This window comes from Eleutherodactylus coqui, chromosome 8 (genome assembly GCF_035609145.1).
Source record: "Eleutherodactylus coqui strain aEleCoq1 chromosome 8, aEleCoq1.hap1, whole genome shotgun sequence".
NCBI lineage: Eukaryota > Metazoa > Chordata > Amphibia > Anura > Eleutherodactylidae > Eleutherodactylus > Eleutherodactylus coqui.
This window is the reverse complement of record NC_089844.1, coordinates 133,377,592-133,403,594: the sequence shown is the minus strand read 5'-3', so window position 1 is coordinate 133,403,594 and position 26,003 is coordinate 133,377,592. Positions and strand designations below refer to the sequence as shown.

General features: G+C 41.6%; 1 protein-coding gene across 2 annotated transcripts in view; it reads right to left on the bottom strand.

The window, feature by feature from the left end:
• Window positions 1–221: 221 nt before the first annotated feature.
• Window positions 222–26,003, bottom strand: part of SCNN1B (sodium channel epithelial 1 subunit beta) — a 48,601-nt gene continuing 22,819 nt past the window's right edge. For both annotated transcript variants that reach the window (XM_066576416.1, XM_066576415.1), the window contains exons 5-13: window positions 23,436–23,542; window positions 12,462–12,625; window positions 10,971–11,078; window positions 6,409–6,526; window positions 5,777–5,852; window positions 5,545–5,602; window positions 4,963–5,024; window positions 3,386–3,461; window positions 222–2,800 (exon numbers count right to left, since the gene is read on the bottom strand). In XM_066576416.1, the coding sequence (XP_066432513.1) occupies window positions 2,450–2,800; window positions 3,386–3,461; window positions 4,963–5,024; window positions 5,545–5,602; window positions 5,777–5,852; window positions 6,409–6,526; window positions 10,971–11,078; window positions 12,462–12,625; window positions 23,436–23,542 (1,120 nt within the window). In that variant the 3' untranslated portion in view covers window positions 222–2,449. The remainder of the gene's footprint in view (window positions 2,801–3,385; window positions 3,462–4,962; window positions 5,025–5,544; window positions 5,603–5,776; window positions 5,853–6,408; window positions 6,527–10,970; window positions 11,079–12,461; window positions 12,626–23,435; window positions 23,543–26,003) is intronic.

The following is a 26,003-nucleotide window of genomic DNA, read 5'->3' as shown; positions in this document are numbered from 1 at the left end:
AATTATTATTTCATGGGGAAAACAAGTATTTAGTAAAATAGACATATCAGGAGAACTGATGGGTTGTATCTGATTAGAAAGCCTTTACTGCTTTCTTACAGACACAGCCCCACTCTTGGCCATGGGTTGTGTCTGGTATTACAGATGAGCCTCATTCAATTCAATACTGTAGTTTTACAATTAAGCAAGTTTTGCCCTCTCAAAAAATTCTGTTGAGTCAGTTATGAGGATGCATTGGATGATTGCTTTAATCTTCTGCAGCATACATACTTATACAGTTAGAATCCTTTAAAAGGATTCCGTCACCAGGTTCATGAAGTTTGACTCAGAGTTGAGCTCAGAGTCACAGAGGCGGGCCAGTCCTGGCTCTGCCCACCCACAGCATGCAGAGTGACAGCTCTCTCCCCATGCACAAAAGGGAGAGGTGGCACCACCCACCTTTGTGTCTCAGAGCTCAGCTCTGAGTTAAATGTCATGAACCAGGTGACAGAATCCCTTTAACCCGGCTTTAATAGAATTTCAGTTCTTTTAATTAAGGACTTTTGAATATAAAAAAAGAATACATTTACACAAGCTGTCCAAAAACTAGACATCAAACTGACACCCCTTATAAATGTACCCCAATGTATCTACTTTTTCAAGAAAACTAAGTGAAGCCTTTGGTATTTTGGAATTGCCAAATCTGAGTCCTGACCTTAACCCTATGGAGATGCCATTGCGTGACCTGAAGAGGATTGTGCACAAGACATCTCAGAAATACTGATGAACTGAAACATTTGCTGTTAGGAATGGTTCAAAATTCCTTCTCAGCATTTTGCAAATCTCACTTTCGGCTACAGGAAATATTTGGTAAAGGTGATTGCTGCTAAAGGGGGAATCTGCGGATTACTAAATTTAAGGGTCTACTTACTGTTCCTCTCTGCACTGTGATTGTTTGCTCAGTGTGCTCAATGAAAACCGTGAACGATTCAACTGTTTGCTTGTTATTAGTTAGATTATGTTTGTCTATGATTGTGCCTTAGATAACAATCAGATCACATTTTATTAGTAATCAACGCAGAATTTCAAAGAATTTTTTTACTTTTTCTTGGAAATGTACCCTCAAGCAAGGGGTGAGCTTTAGTAAATGCTGGATTATCACATATTCTGGATTATCAAATGGGTCATATAAAAAGTCTATAAAATGTACTTGTAAAAGTCGAAACGCTCCAGAAAGACAGCTTAAAATAAAATAGGAATATAATATATGCGGCTATCATTGTTCATGTCCTCGGAGGAGTCTTATAATTGCCTATTTCTTCTCAGTCTTCTGCTTCGGCTATTTTTGACCTTTCGGATTGTGGTGAAGCTCTGACCCAGAAATAAGAGCCAAATCATTAGAATTTCTGGACTGTCAGATGCATTTGCTTTCCCTGTCAATGCTGTGCTTTATAAACTGTATGTTGAAGACTGTACGCATTTCTCTATTATACAGCAAGGGTGGACCTACGACTAAAGGGTTTGAATAGAATTTAAAAAACATTAGTGTTTTTTGAGTGTGGTATTGCCATTCAGCTCCATTCACTTCAATCTCGCTGAGCTGCAACACTAATCACAATTTGTGGACAGGTGTGAAGCTCGTTTGGGTAGAATACAGCAATATATTTCTAATGCTACGGAATCCCTTTAAACTTATCTAGCACACAATTTGGCTGCTGCTGCTATGAGTAAGAACCTGGCGAAAAAATCCTTAAAGGGCATGGGCCAAGTTATAAAGTTATTCCCTATCCACAGGATAGAGGATAACTTTATGACAGGTGGGGGTCCAACTGCTGGGACCCTCACTGATTCCGAGAATGGGGGCCTGGTCGGTCTCCTAATGAATGGATTGAAAGCACTGGAGCTTACCGAGTTCAAGTGCTTCGGCAATCTCCGGCGCTCTCACTTAAGTGAATGTAGTGGCGGAGCACCTGAGAAACCTCTGCTCCATTCCCTCGGGGACCAACCGGACCCCTGTTCTCGGGATCAGTGAGGGTCCCTGACGGTCATGGCTTGGTCTTTTATTTAAATAGGCATAATATAATACCGGGAAGGATGCTGCTGGATAAATATATCTATGGACTAAACAGCTGAGGCTTGTTGGGGGGTTTCAGGAGTTGAACCAGCATTGATGAGCTGCTTGCTAGGCTGTGCGATTTTAGAAAAGGAGTTGTCTTGATGAAACAACTCCTTTAAAGGGATTGTGCGAAGTTATAAAGTTATCTTCTATCCAAGCCGAGAGCATCAGGAAGAGAAAACAACCAAAAAGTTAGGCGACAGCAGGAAGTTTCTAGGAATCTTAATAATCTGCTCCTTCATACTACATAATAACCTCTGTCACTAGTAGACTTCGTGAAGGTGATGATTAGAGGAGCAGCAGATTGATTAGTAGTGTGTAGGTATTAGGCGTAATCAAAGATCAAAAAAGTCCTTATTCCTCATCACTAGATATGACTTCAATTGCATCATCCATCTGTCGCACCCGTAGAGAGTCATATTTCGGAGGTGGGGTGCCTGGTATGGGCATATCCAATCGGTCTATATGTTCATGATGGAAGGCAGGGTTGCTGTATGCTTCCACAAGTTCAGACACAGTGGGTGGTGGGCTGGAAAATTCGGGCTGTCGTTTCTTCTCTTTTCTCAATTTGTTCCAGGCAAGAAGCTTGAGTATCGTAATCCAAATGCAGTCTATAATGATTTCTCCAAACTCAATGATGCATAAGACTGAGCCTCCCATCCAGAATCCAAACTGACCACCCAAGTTTGACAGCAGCCATACCACCTACAGAACAAAAAGTAACATGAATAGCTTATTTCTTCCATTTTTTATTTGCTTGAGATTGTCTGTATCTTAAAGGAGTTGTCTCAGGATGACGATCCCTGTCCCTATGCCCATATGGAGATCTAAGAGGACGGACCCGATGCCCCTCCATGCTACGTTACATTTGCAAGGAAATGATTTAATTGAGAGTAAGGGCCACCAGGTCTATGAAGAACATCACCCATCCCATCAGCACAGGGAGTTTTTTTGCAGTAGCTACTGTATGTAGGTGTTACAGGGAGTCAACTGGCAAAAGAACTAATGAGACCGATTTTGCATAGCATCAGGCAATACATTTTTATAGACTGTGATGTTTGCAGAGTGATTATCAAGTAATAAAGTAATAAAATGGTGTTGAGCATCTAAGACCTGTCTCCACTGTAGAGCAAAATCAATGCTGCCTTAATGCCAAGTGATAGTCTGGCAACCTTGACACAAAATGCTCATTTCATAGGAATATCATCCTCCCTGCCTTTTTATACCCACTAGTCTATAATTATACCCTCATGGCCAAGACCCAGCCCTTCCCCAGTATTCAGCACTCACATTAGTGGTTGCAGACTCTGAAATGCTGCGGTAATTGAATTCCTGGAAGTAGATGCTCAGTCTTATGATTCCATTTCTGAAGAAGAAGATAAAAGAATTAACATTTACAATGTCTTCTTGAGGGTAGCATTGACTGTGCCCGATCCGAGCAAACTGGTAGTAATAAGAACTGAAGCTCCCAAGTGAATACGATGGAAGCTTTTCCCCATGTTCCCAGTGGTGGAGCCAAAAAATGGGAACTATGATCTTACTAATTACTGGGGATGATGAGTCATCTCACTGAACACACTGGAATATGAATAATGGGTTTAGCCACATATCTGTCATTAGAAGAACATTGGTGGGAGTCAATGAACTGAGGCCTCCTGAGATGTAAACCTATGGCCACCAAACAATGGATGAGCTGGAGGACAATGAACTAATATGGGAAAATGCCTTAAAGAGGAGAACATTGACAACAAGATGGGGTGCCATTCTTTCTCAGAGTCATCTCTGTTGACATATGAATTTATGGAAATATTGGCAAGGTTTTCAGTACTCGAAATGGGTCTTAGAGGAGGATGCTTCAATGTTTCTGAGGCCCAGGAAATTAAACATGCAACATTTCAGAGAAGTATAAATGGGGCATAATAACTATTTGTCCAGTATAATTAGGCTGTCCATCCAAAGCACAAGGGCATTTGGTTCAGCAATAGGCACAGAGATATGTCATGCTCATTTAGAACTTAAGCTATTCTGGACTAAGGGCAAGTCAGAAGAAGGTTTAGGCCAAAAGACGCAGTGTGAGGATAGGGATGAGGGTGACTTCAGATGCCGTCAACCTGGACCTCAACGTCCTCACATCGATGCACGCTCACTGACATTTCGACGCTGGACATTGACAGTGACACATTCCCGCTGTGTGTGGGCAGATTATTTCATTTACAGCTAGGGAAAGCCAGGATCACTCTAGGTTCCTGACATGGAGCTTCTCTCATCAGGGTGATCACTCTGCTTATGGCCGCCTGCACACGGGCGGAAATCCCGCGGCGGGATTTCCCGCGGGATTTCCGCCACTGAAAGTTTGCATAGGAGTGCATTACAATAAACACTCCTATGCAGACGGCCGCGGTTTGGCCGCGCGAAATCTCGCGCGGCAAACAAACCGCGACATGTCCTATTTTTGTGCGGGGCATGCACTCACCCGGCCGCCGGCTCCGGTCTGCACATGCGCCGGCTGCGCCGCAGCCGGCACATGAAAGAGCTGGGGCCGCCAGGCGCGGGAGAGTACGCGCTCGTCCCTGCAGGCTCTCGGGTCGGGTCCCGCGGCGAGAATTCTCACTGCCGGATCCGACCCGCTCGTCTGCAGGCGGCCTATAGGCAGGGTTTCCTCAAATTAGTATGTTATTGTCATTTTGTCTTAATTTACTGTTGTCTTCTTAATAAACAGTTTGTGCTATTCATGTTTGTACTTTGTGTGTATATTAGTCCTTTAAGGACATTACATTTATGCCTGTGTAGGCCACATAGGATAAGCCCTGCACGGACATAACACTAAGAGCATGAACTCGGCTATATAATGGCAGACATTAACCAACCTGTTCACAATTATCTTCTCACTGCCTTCTTTTTCATAGGAAAGAACATGATAAATCCAATCCTGAAATAAGAATATTAAAAAAAAATCAACTATTGTAAGTGTATTGAATCCTGGAAGTCCCACATAATGGCTTCTTTGAGGGCTGGAGGTATAAAACTCAGGATAGGTCATCATTATTAGATAGATGGGGATCTGACTCCTCTCCATTGATCATTTGATTGAAGGGGCCACAGTGTACAGGTGAGAAATGTGGCCTCTTCATTGTTTACCACGCACAGCTCCATACATTTTGTAGTGGCTGTGTCTGGTACTGCAGCTCAGTTCTATTCACTGTGCCTGGTAAACTGCAGATTAGTAGGGGTGCCAGGAGCCATATCCCCATCTATCTGATATTAATAATCTATCTCAATATTAAAGTCCTGGAAAACCCCATTAATAGGTGATCAGGAAGAGTAATTACTAGCAGAACACATCTCTTTTACTATTCATACAAGGGCAGAAACATGGTCAAGTGCATTCATAACTAGGGGTATCCATGAACTTGGAACCAGAAGTCAGCATTTCATCTGGGTGTACTTACCTCTGCAGCAGCAGATGGCCAGTCAGCCATGGAGATCATCATTTTATAGTTGCTGTCACTGTAATAATAGCACAATAGCATTAGACGCTAGTATATATATATATATATATATATATATATATATATATATATATATATATATATATATATAGTCTATTCACTGAAGATTAATATAAAGATCTCACCACTTGTGTATAAGGATGAAAGTACGGGGAAAACTATCATTACTTACTTGCATGGCTGCTGACAAAGGTTAATACACTTTTCTCTCTCAGTCACAGAGTCTTTCATCTGATAGTAGCAGGATACTACAAACAGAGAGCTGAATTAATTAGTGTGCCTTTATGTTCTGCTCAGCAGTATCGTTATCCAGGGTGCAGGGATAGCAGTAGCACCCAGACCCTGGTGCCTGGGGGGGCCCAAAGGTCACTTTACCAAAGGGAAGATACCAGTATTATAAATGGCACATGGTAGTTCAGGGCTTGATACAGATTCCACATTGGGGCCCAAGAGCTACAAGTTACATTTTTGGCCCTGCCCACATCTCAGCCAATCAGCAGACACCAGCCGGACCAAATTTTATGCCCTTCACGTATGGATGGCAAAGAGGCAGAACTAGAGCAAGGATTCAGCTGTGAACCTCTGCTGCAGATGAAACTGTCTCTCAGCAGTGCCAGCTTACACAATCCAGCACCTGGGGCACATACCCAACACCTCCCTTTAGTTATACCTCCAGGGTGATGCACAGTGCTGGCCACAGGTGCGTGGAGTATAAATATCCCACAGTGCCATCTAAATAGCAATAACCCCAATGACTGAGGTGGCAAGAATGGCACAGCATTCCCTTTTGTGGGTTTTACTTACCCCAGTCTGAATTGTCCTTGTTGTTGCAGTAATGGGCCCCATCCGGTAGTGGATACAAGTAGTGGGCACACTTACATTGTGCCACCATCCCCTCCTGGAAACACGAGCGCAGGCAAGACTGGCGAGGACAAGATAAGTGCATATACATAAACACATGTAATACAAGTGTATAAACCCTTCTTGCTTATGTGACTACCAGTTAATTGACCCCAAATAGGAGAGAGGAGGACTCAAATGTAAGTGGCAGACAATTATGTATGGAAAAAGTTACTGTATAATTTTCATACACTTATATATTGGGGCACAATATGGACATATATACAAGTGAGAATGGGAAGTTGCATATTTTTCAGGCTCCATTGCCTTCTATGGGGAATAATTTGAGACGGACTGGTTGCTGTGGATAGACTGTCAAACACTGTAGCCTACTACATGTTCTAATCAGCATTTGATGAAACATTATACAACTTTCTATTATGCTTTGTGACTCAGTAACTGGAAGGGTTCTTCCAAGGAAATACTATTGATGACATATCTCGGGTCACCAATGGTTGATCAGCTGGGGTCACCGTTCGGGAACCCGGCTAATCAGCTGATCAGGCACCTACTGTCAGTGCCGCAATACACTGGGGTTGGAATGAAAGCTGTTGGTCTGACCTCCATGTAGAAGTCCACTCTTGTAAGTACAGGCACAGCTCCCATTGATTTTAATAAGAGCTGCACATGCAATTACAAGCGACGACCACTACACCAGGTCGGCGGAGCAGCTTCCCCTTCGACTCCTGTGTCCCAAGCAGTGGACCCTAGCCGATCAACTATTGATGATATATCTTTAGGACAGGTCATCAATAGTATTTCCCTGGACAACTCCTTTAAACATTTTTCATATCTCTGCTTGCAGTCAGTAAATAGGAACATTCTGTTTTGCATTCAAAGACTTATAACATCTCCTATCCTAGCCCAGCCTATAGGGCTAAAGGCTTGTTTCAGTATTTTCACATAGGGTGTAAATGCTGCAGAAAATGGTGTGGTTTTGGTTTTGGCATTTCACCTTTTGCTATGCAAGCAATAGACATGCTGTGGATTTAAAATCCACATCAGAAGTTCCATGCCAAATATGTGCAAATTGTTTCTGCAGCGTGTGGATTAGATTTGTTTAAATCTCATCCACTATACTGATACTGTAAATGCTGCAGAATTTCCACATGGAAGCTTTTAGGCCCAATGTCCATTGGCGGATTTGAATCCTCAGTTCAAGCCGCCCATGGGGAAACATGGGCGTCCGCAACTGAATTAAAACATGCAGATTTGATTTGTGGACCTTTGGGTGCGGAAATCAAATCGTAGCATGCTCCATTTCAGTGTGGTTCCCACATGGACGGCTTCCATTGAAGTCAATGGAAGCCATCCGATCCGCAGCCCATCCGCAATTGACATTGCAGACGGGCTGCGGATTCCGCGGGCAAGCAGGAGTTTGAAAAAAACCCCAAAACTTTACTGCACACAAGCGTCGAAGCGTTTGCACACATTCGCAGTAGAGAAAAAAGAAGAACCGGATGGGTAAGTAGAGTCCTCGGCCACGGGCAGGGTCAGATTCTGCTGCGGGCTCCCACATGCGAAATCCGACCCACCCATGGACATGAGCCCTTAAGCTCCATGGGAACATACACTGTAATACCAGCAGCTATGTGAGCAGAGCTAGGCCAGGAGCTGTTTTCAACCTTTGAATATAAATAAGAATGTTTCTATTCCCTGCCAGCAATCAGAAATCTTGAAAATAGTGAAGAACTAAAACACAAAAGTTATAGAACATTCATGATGAAAAATATAAGCATTATGTACAAATGATTGGCCAATCTTCTTAAAGCATAACATATGGTAGAGCGAATATTTGGTGCCTTCCCTAGCACCGAGCACTGGAGTCAGATGCCCACCTCCTACTCCTCCTCTACATATCAGGACATTATTAACCTTCCCATGTTAAACTGTTGAGCCCCCGTTCTGTGCATCCCACTGCGCCTCCTCTTAGTATCACTACAGTACAATACTTTGACTAGAATAATTGACTGATCACAGTGTTAAGAGCCAATTGCATGGGACAATTATTGCGCAAAATTCATTCAAACGCACTAAAATCATTATGTCTTAATGCAAAAACATCATTCACTATTTGTTTACTTTCCATTATGGCTCACTTTCAACAAGCATAAAAATCATTGCTGGATCGCTGACTTCTCACTGCGTGTAAACGCTCCCTGCTCAGTGCTTCACATAGGCAGCGATAGTCCGCAGTGACCTGCCTGTCTAAATGCTCTGCACAAGTGCTAACAACTAGCGGTGACGTCACTCGCTCATGCTGACAGTCATCCCGTGTAAACCCACCAGAACACGGTCGTGCTCAAACATTTGACGCTGCCCATTGCCCGGCTGGAACTATTTTTTTTGCTGGAGAAGTGCAGTGGAGTTTCTATGACAAGGACTTCTGTGTTTTACTACTTTTAATTAAGCTGTTGCGGCTATGAAGAGTTTGCCAAAACACTAGTTCTTTATGATTATCTACTCCCAGCATTGTCATCAGACTTCATTGGTATTTGGCGAGCTTGATATAGTAAATTACTTGCATGCCAAAGAGACAACACATGCATGGGGAAAAGAAAAACCTGTTGATGTAAAGTAGATTTTCTTCTAAAACTTAATTGATGCTGAATGATCTTATTCAGTGTGAGAAATACACGGTATATAAAGAACTGTTTTATTCATATCTCGGAGACCAACCTCCGTCTGGCTGTAAGGCAACTGGCTGCAGCAGGAGCCCTTCCCCACTGCTCTGACCCTATTAGAAGACTAAGCTCCACCCCTCATTTCCTACCATAGCCTTTTATGGCATATCAGATCTCTCTCTCCGCCCCGCTACACCCCGCCTCCCCCCGAGCCTGATCGGACATGAATGCAGTTACTCGAGAAGAGCGATGCTCACTTGAGTAACTGCCTTATCCGAGCGTGCTCGCTCATCTCTAGTAGTCACCATACTAGCATTTTTTCTTGAAAAATACCCCTTTAAGCCACACACTATGTATCTACTATCCACCTTACCCAGACTATAATTTGGTGGCAGGGCGTCCCTTCTTCGACTGCATCAGTCACCTGCTGTACATGATTTCGAACTTCCCTCCTAACATTTTGATAAACTGAGGAATTAGTGGGGACTCTCAATATTCACTGCCCGGTTGATGGGTAAATGGCAACCACATGGACTGCATTTTAGGGGCTCAGATAGTGGTTACTTATATGTTTTTAACCCTGTAAGGACTTTTTCAGATACCAATTGTTAGAACACACATGCACTGACAGGGATCGTCCGGTTTAGAAAATAATTTCAAATAATCTAATAGGGGATTCGTAATAGAATACAGTCCTCCTTTCCGGACCCTTGTCTATTAGTCAGAGGCGACAGCTACAGAGGACGTATCTCGTATGGAAGGCATATTCAGCCACTGATTTCAATAGGAAAAGTGTAATTCTTTATTTTCTCTTCGGGGGCACTGCAGGGAAATTGAACACTTACTGCTGGGTTAATATACAGATCACATCGGATCGCAAAGAATCACTGCAGCAGCATGTAACTCTGTGATTAGCTTATTGTTTCAGCTCGACCCTTTGAGCATAAAGAGACTATCCAAAGTGCAGAGCCACTTATAACTTCTGCATCTTTGTGAAATCACAGCCGTTTCTTGAAATGTGGACTGATTCTCTTTGGCATCAATGCTATGGAAGGTATGTAAACTCCATTGTAACTCCGGAGATTAATTGCTATTTGCTTGTAAGGTACATTTAATATTCCGCAGAAAAGACTTTCAAGTATTTTATACAGTACACTGCAAAATTTTTGGGCTGCCCAAAACTGCTGTGTGCCAGTCCTATTTCATGCTAATGATTTCTGCTGAACACCAATCAGGCATGAATGCCAGTTGTCCTGAACACTGAACCATTTGTGTGTTTCTCAAGTAACATTATACTATGACTCTTAAGGACATCTGATTACATAACAGGATACGTCTATCTAACTCTATCTATGTGGAATTTAGTATGACTAGGTAGCTATTAAAATCTAAAAACTTTCAAAGGCGGTGTAAGAGTTTAGAAAAAGGTATCTACATTATTTTTCTATATACAGCACCACTCTTATCTATAGGCTGTGTCTGGTATTACAACTCAGCCACTTGAGTGCTGCTTGGCTGCAATACCTGTCACAGCCTATGAATAGGAGTAGCAATGTTTCTGGGGGGAAAAACTGAAGGAAAATAAAGGCGGTTTGATCCCAACTAATGAATTCTGGTGTTTGATTGATGTACATTAGAAATATGACAGACGGAATCTGATTAGTTGCTATACACATCTTCTCCATAGTTTTTGCAATGGACTTTAGACCAAGGACCATTTTCTTAAAGAAGCTGTCCAAGGTCCCTTACAACTCTACCATTCTATAAGAACACTAGAAGGAGCAATTTAGGATCCAAAATATCCAACTGTATACTTATTTACATTACAACTTCTGTCTTTACCTGGATTGAGTATGAACTGTTATATTTTTTATAGAGATTTGCCACCGGAATATCAGAGCCATCCATTGTACATGTGGAGTACGGAGCCTCTAGGTGCTGTGTCTGGTCCTGAAAGAAGAATATAGGTGGAGAACATATGGGAGTTATACAACATGTCCAGGGTAATATGCAATAACAGTGTCACTTTATACACCCATGAATCACCACTAAGCCACCAGGGACTATATGAGCCAATAGATTATCAGGGATCATAAAAACCACTGGGCCATCGGGATATTTACAAAACTCCACAATAAAAGTGATTTTATAAATGACTTGAGCATTGAATGTTGTACAGTAAGACACTAGACTACCAGGTAATGTAATAAACCACTATGTCACTAACGACTATATGAGCCACTGGATTACCAGGGATTTATGAAAAAAAATATTAGACCATCAGGAAGCTTTCTGAACCTTTAGAACACCAGGAATATGAGCATTACACATTTTATAAGACACTAGACCATTTGGGAAGTTTACAAACCACTAGGTTCCCTTTTTGAGTTCCTAGAATTTTAAGAACTACCAAGAATGTTACAAATACACTAGAATTTTAGGGCTTTTATAAGCCACTAGAAAATTAAAAGTTTTTCTAAGACACTAGCCCACCAGGAAACGTAGTCTATCAGGGAAAGTTACAACTCCCATATAAGGATTTTGCAGATTCCTCATTGGAAGGTTGAAGAAAACAAGGAATGACTGTCGTTTGTCAAGGCAAATAGTCAATATAATTCACTTCTCTGCCTCCACCACAGAACATTAAAGGATGTGAAAACTGCTCTAAGGGCATGTAACATGAGCCTTTTGATTACATAAATCTTAAAACCAAAAAAAACCCCAAAAACTAGAATTTTGGGGCTTTTATAAACCACTAGAAAATGTGACGTTTTTCTAAGACACTAGACCACCAGGGATTTTATACATTCCTAGTTTACCAGGGAACGATGCAACTCGCGGATAAAGATTTTGCTGATGCCTCATTGGAAGGCTGAAGACATCAAGGAATGCCTGTCCCTGTCAAGGCACAAGGAAACACACTTTTGTGCCTCAAGGCCAGATCCTTAAAGGATGTGACCACCCCTCTAAAGCCATGTGAGGTGTGAAGGATTCGAACATTCCGAATAAACTTTACTGTATTACAGTATTGTATAAATCTGAGTAGCTGATTATTCCGATCCTTCAGTGGCTGTAAATAAAAATTCATTGCTGAATCTTAGCACACCACCGCCCCTCTCCACCTCCCTGGGAGGTTGAGAACTTAAAAGTCAACAAATAAGATAACATCCACTTTAAGTAAAGAACATTGTTATAACAACAGCCATAAACATGTTAGAAAAAAAACTATTATGAGACTGCCATGGATTGGATTAACCCAGTTTTAACCAAACCAGAAGTTGGTTGGCGTCCAATCAGATAACATTGTTCTGTGTAATTTTCCCATCCACATACCACAGCAACAGCTACGGAGGTCTCTGTCCCAGGCATGGCATAAATCCCCAGGTCCTTAATAAATGGGAAGCTCCTCTGCTGGTGGAGAATAAATCTGGCAGCGGCTGTGGTTTGGAGAAACGGAATGTATTCCTCCTGTTCAATATCAAGAACCATCTTCAGACCTGTAAGGGAAATAAGAGGATCACACACTAATACCGTTAGGTCATGTCTTACTGGTGCAAGTTCGAGAACATTATCTAAAGCTGGTGTCAAGGAAGGGATTACGAGAGATAGATGGGTCTGGTCTGAGCCTCCAATGGGTATTTCTATCCCAACCATTTATAGTCTATCCACCTTATGGACTGTTACCTATTGTAGAAATGGGGGCCCTATGACCCTTGTTTTCTGACTCAAGCCTTGGCCCTTTTTGTGACTCACAAAGGCTTCAATGGGAAGTGAGGTGCTCTGAACATCGACTACTGATATGATTTGGCAGGTGTGGGTCACAGAACTCTGATTTTCCCCAAAAGGTGAGGGTCCCAGAGTTGAGACCCTACCTAACAGATATTTCTATCATATCTGGTTAATATGCCACAAATGTCTTTGGAGGGGTATTCCCATCTTGGAGTTTCATAGCCGAGAGGGGAAGCTGCTGCTATGTAATTACTGGCCTCTCTGCCGGTAACTACAATAAAAGCCGAGCGTTTCCGTAGCTCCCATTGAAGTGAATTGCAGCTCCGGAGACAGCGTAGCACACTGTGCTATGCCACTATGCCATTTCCTTAGTTCTCATTCACAGCTGCGCAAATAGCGCTGCGCTGAAGTGCTTTGCTGTTTCTGACAGATTGTCTAAAACATAGGGCCAGGTTTTCCTATCTGGGCCATAAAAAAAAAAAAAAAAAAAAAAAAAAAAAAAAAAAATCGAGGAGGAAATACCTCTTTGAGGCACAAAATGGGGCAGCTGCACCCAACTTTAGTAGTTACTTGCTTGGCACCAGCAATATCTTATGTTATGGGTTATAGGTCTTGTGCACATGGCCACACAATACGACTACCAAAATAATTCTATGTGCCTCTGGTTTAATACAGGATACAGAGAGAGAAAGGATAGAGGTAGACAGGGGTAAATAATATATTTAGGATCTCCATTTACATCACATTTATATGCCACTTTCTGATTTCTGCTGGTGCTCTGTTAAGCTCTCAGGCTGACCAGTAGACATACATACATGCCTAACTTCTGCTGATTGCACCAAACTACAATGCTCTGCAGGATCTCAGATAAGCTATTAGGAATATACAGTATTGATGAACTCCAGCCAGCAGCAATCAGCAGAAGTTTGAGCGCAGCTCTAGATGTGCCTGAGAAAGTTGTCAAGATGTAACTGCTGTAAAATCAGTAGAAGCTAAGTAAATCATTTGCAATGTTACTCAATATAGATTTAACTTGTAACATTATGTTCAACAATAAGACACGTGAAATCATTTTAGGCCAAAGAGATTTTTCCACAAGTGGTAAACAAGTTTTTGAAAGGAACACATTTAATTTGAAAACTGAACTCATTAAAGTGAAATAAGTTGATTAAAGTCTTGGCACTGCTGCCATAAGCGTCCTATTCAGGTGGTATGATGATGATCTCAGCATAAGATAAGGTAAACTCAAGTAAACTCAAAGTTGAATAACCTTTCTATTTTCTTCATTCATTCATGTTCACACGGAGCCGTGTTGGCATGAGTTTCTTATTCTAGATGTCAAAACGGGAATTTTATCATGAAAAAGAAGGCAAATTCTTCTGACTTTAAGATTTAGTCATGGTTCGGAAATAAAAGAAAGAGGTTTGGAAAATTGCACTAAAACCACACAATGTCTACACAGCCTTAGGGCTTATTCACAGGAGTGTATATTGGCCGCCATTTTCACGGCCAGCCAATATACGCTACCATCTGAGCTGTCTATCCCCTTCCCTCCCCCTCGCCGGCTCTCTGCCTCTCTCCTCCCCTCCGGCTGTTTGCAATGGGATGGGGGTGGAGCTAAATTCCTGCCCCCTCCCCGCCCCTTGTCAGCAGCCAGCAATGGGAGGGGTGGAGCTTAGCCCAGCCCCCTCCCATTGCAAACAGCCAGCGGGGAGGAGAGAGGCAGAGAGACGGTGAGAGGGAGAGGGATAGACAACTCAGCAGCCGATATATGCTCCTGTAAATAAGCCCTTACGGACACTTTCACACATTCGCTTTTTATCGTCATTGTCGCAGCGTTTCAAATGCCGCGTTAAGCGTGGTACAATGCTCCCAGTGGGGCCTTGCAGACCTGAGCTTGAACACAGCACTTTCGAATGCCGCAATTTTCGAGCGCTGTCTGCTCTATTTAGACGCCTATTTAAAACACACCTCATTACCTATCACAATGGTGGGGTCCTTAAAAAAACGCTATCAAACACAGTAACCTGTATTAGAAAACGCCAGTATAAACAGCGGTAAAACACTGCGATCAAATTCGCAGTGTTTTACCAACGGTGTGTTTGAGAGTGGCCTAACAACACATTTCACATTAGTACCCTATTTGATTGTACGGGGGCAATCACATAACAATAGCATGTTAACCCCTTCATGACCTATTTCCACTTTCAAAAAATCTAAACTTTTTTAATTTTTCAGGTGAGGTATCGACATAAGGGCTTGTGTTTTGAGGGACGATTTGTATTTTTCAATGGCAGCATTTAAAGTATCACATAATGTATTGGGAAGGATACATAAAAAATTTGTAAGACAAGCAAAATGGTGGAAAAACACAACTGCGCCATTTATTAGGGAGGGGGAATTTTTATAGTGTTCATGGTGCAGTAAAAATGACAAGTTGTCTATATTCTGTGGGTCACTAAATTTACCACATTTACATAGCTTTTCTATATAGTAATACTTAAAAAAAAATTAAATACCTTTAGTCTTAAAAAAAGATTTGCTTTCTGCCGCTATATTTTGACCCCAATAACTTTTTATTTTTATGAGAGCTCGATTTTTGCGGGGCAACCTATAGTTTGCATTGGTACTAGAGATGAGCGAGCGTACTCGGAAAAGCACTACTCGCTCGAGTAATTTGCTTTATCCGAGTATCGCTGTGCTCGTCCCTGAAGATTCGGGTGCCGGCACGGAGCGGGGAGCTGCAGGGGAGAGCGGGGAGGAACGGAGGGGAGATCTTTCTCTCCCTCTCTCCCGCCCGCTCTCCCCTGCTCCCCGCTGCGACTCACCTGTCAGCCGCAGCGGCACCCGAATCTTCAGGGACGAGCACAGCGATACTCGGATAAAGCAAGTTACTCGAGCGAGTAGTGCTTTTCCGAGTACGCTCGCTCATCTCTAATTGGTACCAATTTAATGAACAGAAGGCTTTTTGATCATTTTTTTTTCCAATTTTTTCTTGGAGACGGATTGACCAAAAAAGCCTGTTATTGCGTAGGTTTTTTTTCTTTGATGGAGTTAACCATGCAGTATTTAGACCTTTATGGATGTAGCGATACCAATTTTTAGATTTTTTTTTTTAAAGACCGGGAAAGGTTGTTTTTTTATTATAAAAATCTCTTTTTACTTATTTTTTATGAGTCCACATAGGGAACTTGAACTTGTGATTGTCTCATCGCTTATGCAGTATATTGCAGTGCTATGTATTTTTACAGGGTGCTTATTAAAGTAATGCCACAGCCAGACGGCACCCCTACAATCTTATACTGAGGGAGCCATTGGGTATACATATAAATCCCGATCGATCAATATGAAGATGTGGCTAGTTCTTACCCTATCAAGCACAAACATGAAGGTAATTACACATTACTGCAGCAAGAAAAAAAGACATTACATTGTATAAACTGTAAATACAAGCGCTACAGTCTGAAATTATATAAACAACTACTGAAACTAGTTACTGCATACGGCTAGAACATCTTTTATATCCTTCCAAGAATGTATTATTATCATTTCTTTTAAAGCGCCATTAAATCCAGGGCGCTGTACATATGAAAACGGTTTATAAGGAACCTGTCAGGTTTATAATGATGCTCAGGCTGCTTGCACTACAGTATAGTGACAGGCATGCTGATTTCAGCTGTCTGTCACTTACACCAATTGCTTAAAGGGATCATCCCATGTCTAGCTGTTTTGTTGCAGGAGGCAGATAGCTCTGTACATTGTGCAGTAGTGGCCCAGGTTGGTACTGCAGGCTGAGTCCCATTCTCTTCAGTAGGACTCAGCCTACAGAACCCACGCGGGCCACTGCACAATGTACGGAGCTGTCTGCTTCCTGCAACAAAACAGCTAGAAGTAGGACAACCCCTTTAAAGTTCAAAAATTAGTAGAAAACTGTGGAGATAAGCTGGTGCAGTTCATTAATATTCATATATTCACTGCTCATCCCACCTCCCCTGCCGATGTTGGATCTCTGTCTTACTGTGCATATGGAATACATGAATGAATATATGAATAATAAGGAACTGTGCCAGACTTACTTTCGCAGCCTGCTGCAAACTTTGAAATGTAAGTTTTCTAAAACTCCTAAAGCTATGAGTATAAGGGCCAGACAACTGAAATCAGAGTACATGTGTCTATATGGTAGTTCCCACATCCCAGGGACCATTAGGGACATGACAGGTTCCCTTTAGGTACATTATATAAGATAGAACCAAGTACAAAATACATGAACTAAATGAGTGACAGACTGGTATAGAAGGATAAAGGGTGAGAAGACCCTGCCAGTGAGGGCTTACAATCTACAATGGAATGGGGGAGATGACAGTAGTAAAGAAGAAACAAATTACCCAGGATGTCCAGTATTTAGAGAACATCACCATCCTGCCCCACTACCACCACTGCTTATTTAGGCATTGCAAGCCATTATTGGGCATTGTATGACTGGGGACACTATATAGCGGTACTGCTTGGGCAGTGTATTACACTGGGGCATTATTTTGACGACACAAAGCTAGGAGGAATAGCTAACACTAGAGAGAGAGAGAGTATTCAAAAAGATCTAAAAAAGCTTGAACAGTGGACAGCGACTAACAGAATGGTATTTAACAAGGAGAAATGCAAAGTCCTACATCTGGGCAAGAAAAATAAAAAAAACACATACAGAATGGGAGGAATTGGGCTAAGCAGCAGCACATGTGAAAAAGACTTGGGCATACCAATAGATCATAGATTGAACATGAGTCAACAATGTGATGCAGCAGCCAAAAATGCAAACACAATTTTGGGATGTATTAAGAGAAGCATAGAGTCTAGATCACGTGAGGTCATTATCCCCCTCTACTCTTCCTTGGACAGATCTCATCAGGAATACTGTGTCCAGTTCTGGGCACTCCACTTTAAAAAAACATCAACAAACTGGAGCAAGTTCAGAGGAGAGTTACCAAGGCGGTGAGCGGTCTGCAAATCATGTCCTATGAGGAACGGTTAAAGGATCTGGGAATGTTTAGCTTGAGAGGAGATTTAATAGCGGTCTACAAATATCTGAAGGGCTGTCACGGTGCTGAGAGACCAGCCCTATTCTCATTTGCACAAGGAAAGACTGGAAGCAATGGGATGAAACTGAAAGGTAGGAGGCACAGATTAGATATTAGAAAAAACTTTCTGACAGTGAGGGTGATCAATGAGTGCAACAGGTTGCCATGGTAGGTGGCGAGTTCTCCTGCAATTGATGTCTTCAAACAAAAGCTGGACAGACATCTGTCTGGGATGATTTAGTGAATTGTGCATCGAGCAGGGGGTTGGACCAGATGACCCTGGAGGTCCCTTCCAACTCTACTCTTCTATGATTTAGCACTATCATTTGGTGAGTGCATGACACTTTCATTTGAACAGTATATAGTTTTGTGAATTAGGCATTATAGTGCATTATTATATGGGTTCTCTACTTCACTATTATGTGTCCTCTTAATGGTTTTTCTAATTGGCCAATTTATGGTAGTGTTATTTGAGCACCGTATTGAACTGTTACTGTGGCCACTGTATGGCTTATTACTATGGTATTTTATGGCATTATTATTAGAGTACTACTGTATAGCAGTTTTATGAGGTTAATATACAGTACTGTGCAATAATTTTAGGCAGGTGTGATAAAAATGCTGCAAAGTAAGAATGTTTTGAAAAAATAGAAGTGTTAATAGTTTATTTTTGTCAATTAACAAAATGCAATGTGACAGAACAAAAAAGAAATGGAAATCAAATCAACATTTTGTGTGTGTGCCTTCAAAACAGCATCAGTTCTTCTAGGTACATTTGTACACAGTCCCAGATTTTGTAGGATTATAGTCGGGTATACAATTAATCAATTATACCAAACAGATGATACTGATCATTTTCATATGTAGGTTGAAATACAGTCATTAACTGAAACAGAAACAGCTGTGCAGGAGGCTGAAAACTGGGAGAGAAACAGCCAAACTCTGCTAAAAAGGCGAGGTTGTGGAAGACAGTTTCATGTCACAGGCCATACACCATTGCAAGACTGAGCACAGCAACAAGACACAATGTAGTTATACTGCATCAGTAAGGTCCTCTTCAGGGAAAGTTTTCAAAGCAGACTGGGATTTCAAGATGTGCTGTTCAAGCTCTTTTGAAGAAGCATAAAGAAACAGGCAACACTGAGGACTATAGACTTTCCTTTGAATTGGAAGATGTCCAGCAGTGCCATCAGCTCAGAACTGGCAGAAATCGGTGGACCCAGGTATGCCCATCTACTGTTCTAGGATGCCTGGCCTGAAATGGTCTTCATAGAAGCCCTGATCTCACCATTATCCAGTCTGTCTAAAATTACATGAAGATACAAAAGGATTTGAGCAAGAAGCTCTGTGCTTAGTTCTCCAAGATGTCTGGAACAACCTCCCTGCCGAGTTCCTTCAAAAACTATGTGCAAGTGGACCTAGAAGATTCCATGCTGTCTTGCAGGCAAAGGGCGGTCACAGCAAATATTGATTTGATTTACATTTCTCTTTTGTTCATTCACTTTGCATTTTGTTGACAAAAATAAACTGTCAACACTGTTTTTGAAAGCGTTCTTACTTTGCAGCATTTTTTCCACGCCTGCCCAAAACTTTTGCACAAAAAATTACACTCTACTTGCTGAGTAACAGAAGTAGACACAGGAGAGTCTATTTGTGGAGCTGTAAACAGTCAGAACATTGATGTATTCTGGGCAGCAGCACCGAACACAGGAGCCGAGAAGAGATAAAGACTCCTTTACTGGACAACTATTTCTGGATGCCATTCAGATCACATATTTCATTTCCATTTTGTATTTTAACACATTAAAAAGAACTTTTAGTTGTGATTTGTTTCATTTTTAATGCTTGTATAGATTAATACAACTCTGTGTAGAGGCGTTACTTAAAGGGTATTCCAGCGAAGTGAAAGTCATATGCTCCATAAATTGAGAACATGTCATTTTGCAATATATATATAACTTGTTTGGCTTTACCTGTGCTCTCCCCACCCTGCTTAGGTCTTTATTAGTATCCAATGGTTATGACCTGTAGGCCCCGCTGTTTTACTGGTCGGGCATGCTCAGTGCCTTCAAATTCTGTAATGACGACACAGTTTATAGAACTGTGAATAAGCACTCATCAGTGACTGGCAATGGAGCATTAGGGTTGATGTCGTTATTTGCACTCTCTGATGGCCATTTTAAATGACAATGTGGAAATGTGAAGCTGGCTGGAAAGCAGCAATAGCGCAAGTTGGTAAAAAAGGGGGCTGGAGTTCAGTTTGACAATTTAGATGGACGCTTGGAATAAGGGCAGTAAGAGAAATGTGAGGAAAATTTTGAAAATACCCTTTTAAAGCTCTCGAGCCCTAATGCAAATTCAGTAACAGTGCCCGCCTCTACCATATGTCAAGTAGAATACTGTAAAGAGTTATATATATATATATATATATACACACACACACACACACATCATATATATTGCTGGGCTTTATATATGCTCTTGTTAGAACCCTCAGAGTTGTCACATGGCTGTGTTTTCTACTATAACTTTGCTGCTGTGGATTAACAGAGAGTGAGAAGCCCATTGATTGGCTGGTGGGTGCTGGTATAAAAGGCAGGTGCTGTTCCTGGCCTGTGGGATGACGCTGCATTTTTTTGCTGCTCTGCCTCCCCGCTCCGGTACTGTGACAGAGCTCTAAGGGCCCCCGCACACCTGTGAGCGGTACCTTGCAGCCGACATTCATGTAAGCGTTCGTTGGATTGTTTCCAACAAAAACATACATCCCGTGTATAAGACGCGGTGCGATTTTTGAGAAAAATACCTGTCAAAGCAAACGCATCCTATACACGGAAAAAAGGGTACTTTAGAGGAGACTCCTATTTTCAACCAGCATCTGTGGAGCTATTTACCCTTAGCCGGAGTAAACTATTTATTAACCCTTTCCAATCTACTGTCTGACATTTTTCAACATTCTGATTGAGGCCTGTTTAGCTCCGATGTCTGATGACGTCCGGCAGGGTATTCTTACTGCATATTGCCGGCCGCTCTGTTGTCGGGGGCCTCTCTGGCATGTCACATACTGCAGTACTGGCTCTAGCCAGCAGATGGTGCCATTGTAAAAAAGACAGAAAGAGAAAGCCTCCTAGGAAACCCTGAATCCAAAATTGGATTGCAAAAGGTTAACTGTGATACTTCTACATTGCGTGCACAATATTAAGAACATCCTATTTGTAGGGTACAAACGGAGTTACAGCATTTATCGATTGTTAGTTAACTGTTTTAATTCTATACAAATAATACTGTTTTATGTTATTGCCATATTATTCTTTATCATACATTTGGTGAAGCATTTGTTTATTCAACTGAAATGTTGTAAAAAACCTTCCATAAATTGCTTCATATTCCACATCTTTTACAATACTGGTATCTTCTTATGTGACAGAGGATTATTTTAGCTACACTCCTGACTCTGGTGAAAGTGTTGACAGTGTAAATCAATTATGTGTGAAGTGCTTTGTGTAAAACATTTCTACATATACCCTGCTCATTGGTATAGGGTTGACCCCAACGTAAGGCAATTGAGTCCCATGTGTACATACGATTCCCTACATCACACCCCAAAATGAATACAGACCTCCTAAATAAATACAGATCCCAGACCAGATCTTGACCTCTCCTCGTTTCTGCAGCTTGAAGTTGTCTTTACGTCTGGAAGGCAGGACTGAGAACATCCACATGCCAGGGCTGATATCAGAGGACATTGTCTATGAGGGTTCCAGGAGTGAAGAAGACTACAAGAACGAGGAAAGTCAAGTATTTGGTGCCTGGATGCATTACTAATGGCTGCTGTACTGTTCTTATTTCTTCAGGATAGTGATGTTTTGTGAGACTATGAAAGGAACTCAACTCCTTGAAAGCAGGCAAGGTCACATCTAAGCAGGTAAGGTCACATATAAGTAGGACCTGTCCTGGTCTGGTTTTTCATCTTCTAGATTTAAAAAAAAAAAAATGTCCGGCAGTATGGCAACTATAGAGTACAGCAAAGAAGTATTTGCATCTCCAAGACTTGTATCTATCATATGTAAAGCTTTCTTCCTTTTATCTGGACTCACTATTGATAAACAGCATTAAGCTATGAGGAGAAACATACGGAGAGGGAGATGTTTGGTGGTAAGCTGCTTTAACCATCTCTCCCGCCCATTACTGACCTACTACTAACTTATTATGTAAAATTATTCCAGGACAAATTAATTACTTATAATTAAGTCTGCCCATGGCCAATTGTTTGTCCCTGAAATCATTTTTACCAACACCCATGCTCCAAGCTGTTTTGCCTCATCTCGTGTCATCATGGACACTGCCATTAAACCAAAATATAATAACAATCACAGCCTAAAATACACGTGCCTGTCACTAAGAAGGCCGTCATATCTTAGTGAAACATCTTCCATTTTCAAATTAATTCATTATTTTCTGAACGTAGATTTTTTAATTCTATTATCTGTACATGACCACAGGGGCTTCCATTTTCACTGAGCTGCAGTTAAAGGGGTCTACCAGGCAAATCCCATTGATAATCTGCTCTTAGGATAGGTCAATAGTAGTTGATTACAGAAGACCCGCCACTCATGATTCACAGCAATCAGCTGATCGTCTCGTTGCTGTCAGTGCAGCCGGGCAGGCTGTTATCATTGGGATTGGAGACGGAAGTGTCACACCGCACTTCACTCCCACTGAAATCAATGGCATCGCTGCCTCTTGTTCCGTATCGGACTGCAATGTTGGAGGTGGAAGTGCCAGACGTGTAATAACTTACTGTACAGTTGCAATACCAGAACCAAAACCAAGCTTCCTAGATAGATACGGTATCAGAACAAAGCTTTCTGCATAGATACAGTAACAGAACTAAGTTTACCACCTAGTGACAGTAACAGAACGAAGCTTACTACATAATTATTGTTACAGAAATGAGCTTAATACACAGATATAAGGACAGAACAGAGCTTACCACACAGATGCAGTACTAGAACCATGCTCACTATATAGATACGATTCCAGAACCGAATTTACTGCATAGATATGGTACCAGATCTGAAACTAGCACATAGCTATGGTACCTGAGGTTGTTGCATAGATACAGTACCAAATACAAACTGTACTCAATGAATAGATACTTCTGAAGTGTTGGGGGAAAAAAAGGGTGCATTCCTAGGAAATTGCATGCGGTCCTCACTGTTGTGCTGCATTTATCAAAAGGAATATAGTGTGTTGACAAAGACTGTGAAGACTGCATGAGGTTACAGCCATCTGAGGCAGATCTGTTGCGAATTAGGGGAAAATCCACAGCTGGCACTTCTAATGACATGAATGAAGCGGCTGTGCGCATGCTCAACCTCCCCCTTTCTAAGAACTGGTGTTGGCCCAGAGGTCAGACGCCCACCCATCAAAATTATATCCCCATCCCATAGCAGAGAGATAAGTTTCTCTCTTGGCACAACTCCTTTAAGTTACCAGTCACACATACCGAATTCTGGTCCTGGGTTAGTAGAAAACTTTAGCTCCTGACCTTCTTGGCCCCAGTTGAAGATATAGCAGTTTCCATAGTCCTGATGGTAAATATGGGTGAAATTTCTGCAAGAGAAAAGGCTCGTATTACTTCATACCCAACGATTTACAATCTACTATTTTAATTTAATTAAAAACCTACCTGTCATCAAGTAGACTTTGTAGCAAAGTTTACCCCCTGCTAGCAGCAGAGAAATGGTAAACTCATGTTCATGACTCTACTCATTGTAATCATTCTATATGTCTCACCCAGTAGAGGGTGAAATATGTTTAGTGCATAAGCAACCAGGCCTTAATACAAAATCTGTAGCATGGCCCCAACCTACCAAGTGCCATTTATAATACTGGTGTCTTTTCATGTGACCGAGAGGTCTTTGGCCCTTTAGACACCAGGACCAGGGTGTGACTGCCACTTCTGCACCCCCCCTATATCAATGAGCATTGTCTAATCATGGAAAATATGTTAATAGGGTAAAAACATTACAATATGGTGTGTAGGAAGAGGGACTTGTCATCACTCGGGCAAACCTGGCCAAGGAAGGACATTTCAAGATAAAACTACTTCCATCAAATCCTACTAAGCCTACAAAAATTCCTTATTGCCCACTGATTGAGCTAATGCTATAGTGTAGTCAAGGTTTCCTATGAAAGTTATCTTATAGTTCTACCAATATCATTCCATAATGGGAATCATTCCTTTGGACCCTAAGGCTGTTTTCATGGAGATAAAGTTAATAGGATCTGAAAACTTTTCAGTAGATCAGATGGTTTTCAGATCTGAAGACTTTAGCAATTTATACAGCCTGGGAACTCATGAATATGGCAATGCTGTGGACATAAACCACAAACAAAAAGCTTGCCAAGAATCTTCCTGCTATTACAAATGACAGCTTTGAAGGTTGCAGTGGAAAAGGGGTTCCCTGTGAACAGCATTTTGGACATGGGTGACATGTCCTATATGCTACCATATGGTGCACTGCGAGGAACCATACTGTCAATACATATAAAATGCCTCATGGGATGGAGCGCATCATTATTTTTGTTTGCTTAGATATTAATACAGAATTCTAGAGAAAAAAAATTTCCATGGCTATGCAAGTAGTTCACAAAAAAGGTTTTGGGGACTCTATCATGAATTTATAATACCCAAATAATATGATGAAAGATATAATACCTAAGACAACTGAGCGCTGACTTTGAGTAGTCAGTGTCTCCAGAATACATGCTACGAACCTGTTAACCTTTTGCAATCCAATTTTGGATTCAGAGTTTCCTAGGGGGCTTTCTCTTTCTGCCATTATATAATTGCGCCATCTGCTGGCTAGAGCCAGTACTGCTGTATGGGACATGCTGGAGAGACCCCCGACAACAGAACGGCCAGTAATATACAGTAAGAATACCCTGCCGGATGTCGTCCAACATCAGAGCTGTACAGCCTTCAATCAGAATGTCTTTAGACGTCAGACAGTGGATTGGAAAGGGTTAATACACCCCCAACTTTTGGCCACTGAAAACCTCAGTGTCCCAGATGGTTTTCTACTACATTTTTTCTTCATACCGGTTAGGCCTAGACTAGCAACAAACAAGTATTTATATAAGTCCAAGTATGTGACATGAGCCTATGGAGCTCAGCTGAATGGCTGAGATGGTTTCAGATGACTTTTCCCTACTTTACCAGGCAATTAAAATATTAGCTGTATCAATAAAGATGGTACCTTGGCACCTTCTAGGACACTACTTGCCTTGGCACCTCTTATAACACTTGTAGTACGCAGTATACGCTTGTTCTGTGAATGAATAGACTGAGTAATATATTTTGTGATCTGCTTTTGAAGTAATCTGTCTCTCTCCTTCTTTCTATGACATTGTACTTAGTGAACAAAAGCGATTTCTATATATATTTTTTTATGATGCTTCAATGAGCTTGCACCAAACAAAGAGCGCATCGATAGATTTGAGGGAACAATATATGTTGTTAGCAAGAATAATTCATGTAATTTTAGTACATATACTTGTATGTCATTTCCTGCTCTCAAATCTCATATATCTAAAGACCCTTTTACACAAATTGTTTGCCCGACCATCAGCCGAACTGAATATGTATGTGAGGAGCCAAAGAACGAGCAAACGCTGATAGGATCCTTTATGTAGGGATACAAATGCTTGCTCGTTGGCGTCACATGTCCCGATGTAAATGGAGAGATGTGCCCCAATGAATGCAATCTGTATAGAGACAAACAATCGTACTAACAATCATTCATCACCATACTAGTAATCCTCTGCCTCATATGACGAGTGGCAGTGACAAGGGTCAATCGACATGTTAAATTGTTCATCGGCAATAAACGAGCAGAGAATTGGTCGATGTAAAAGGGATTGTCCAGGGAGCCTAAATACTGACATGGACCCACGGTGTTGGAACCTCCACTTCCAGCCCAGTAACTACCCCAGGTCACATGGCATGGCCCCTCTCTCTGTGCCCGTTACATCTGGGGCTGGAGATTCAGCTCATTATAATAATAATGCC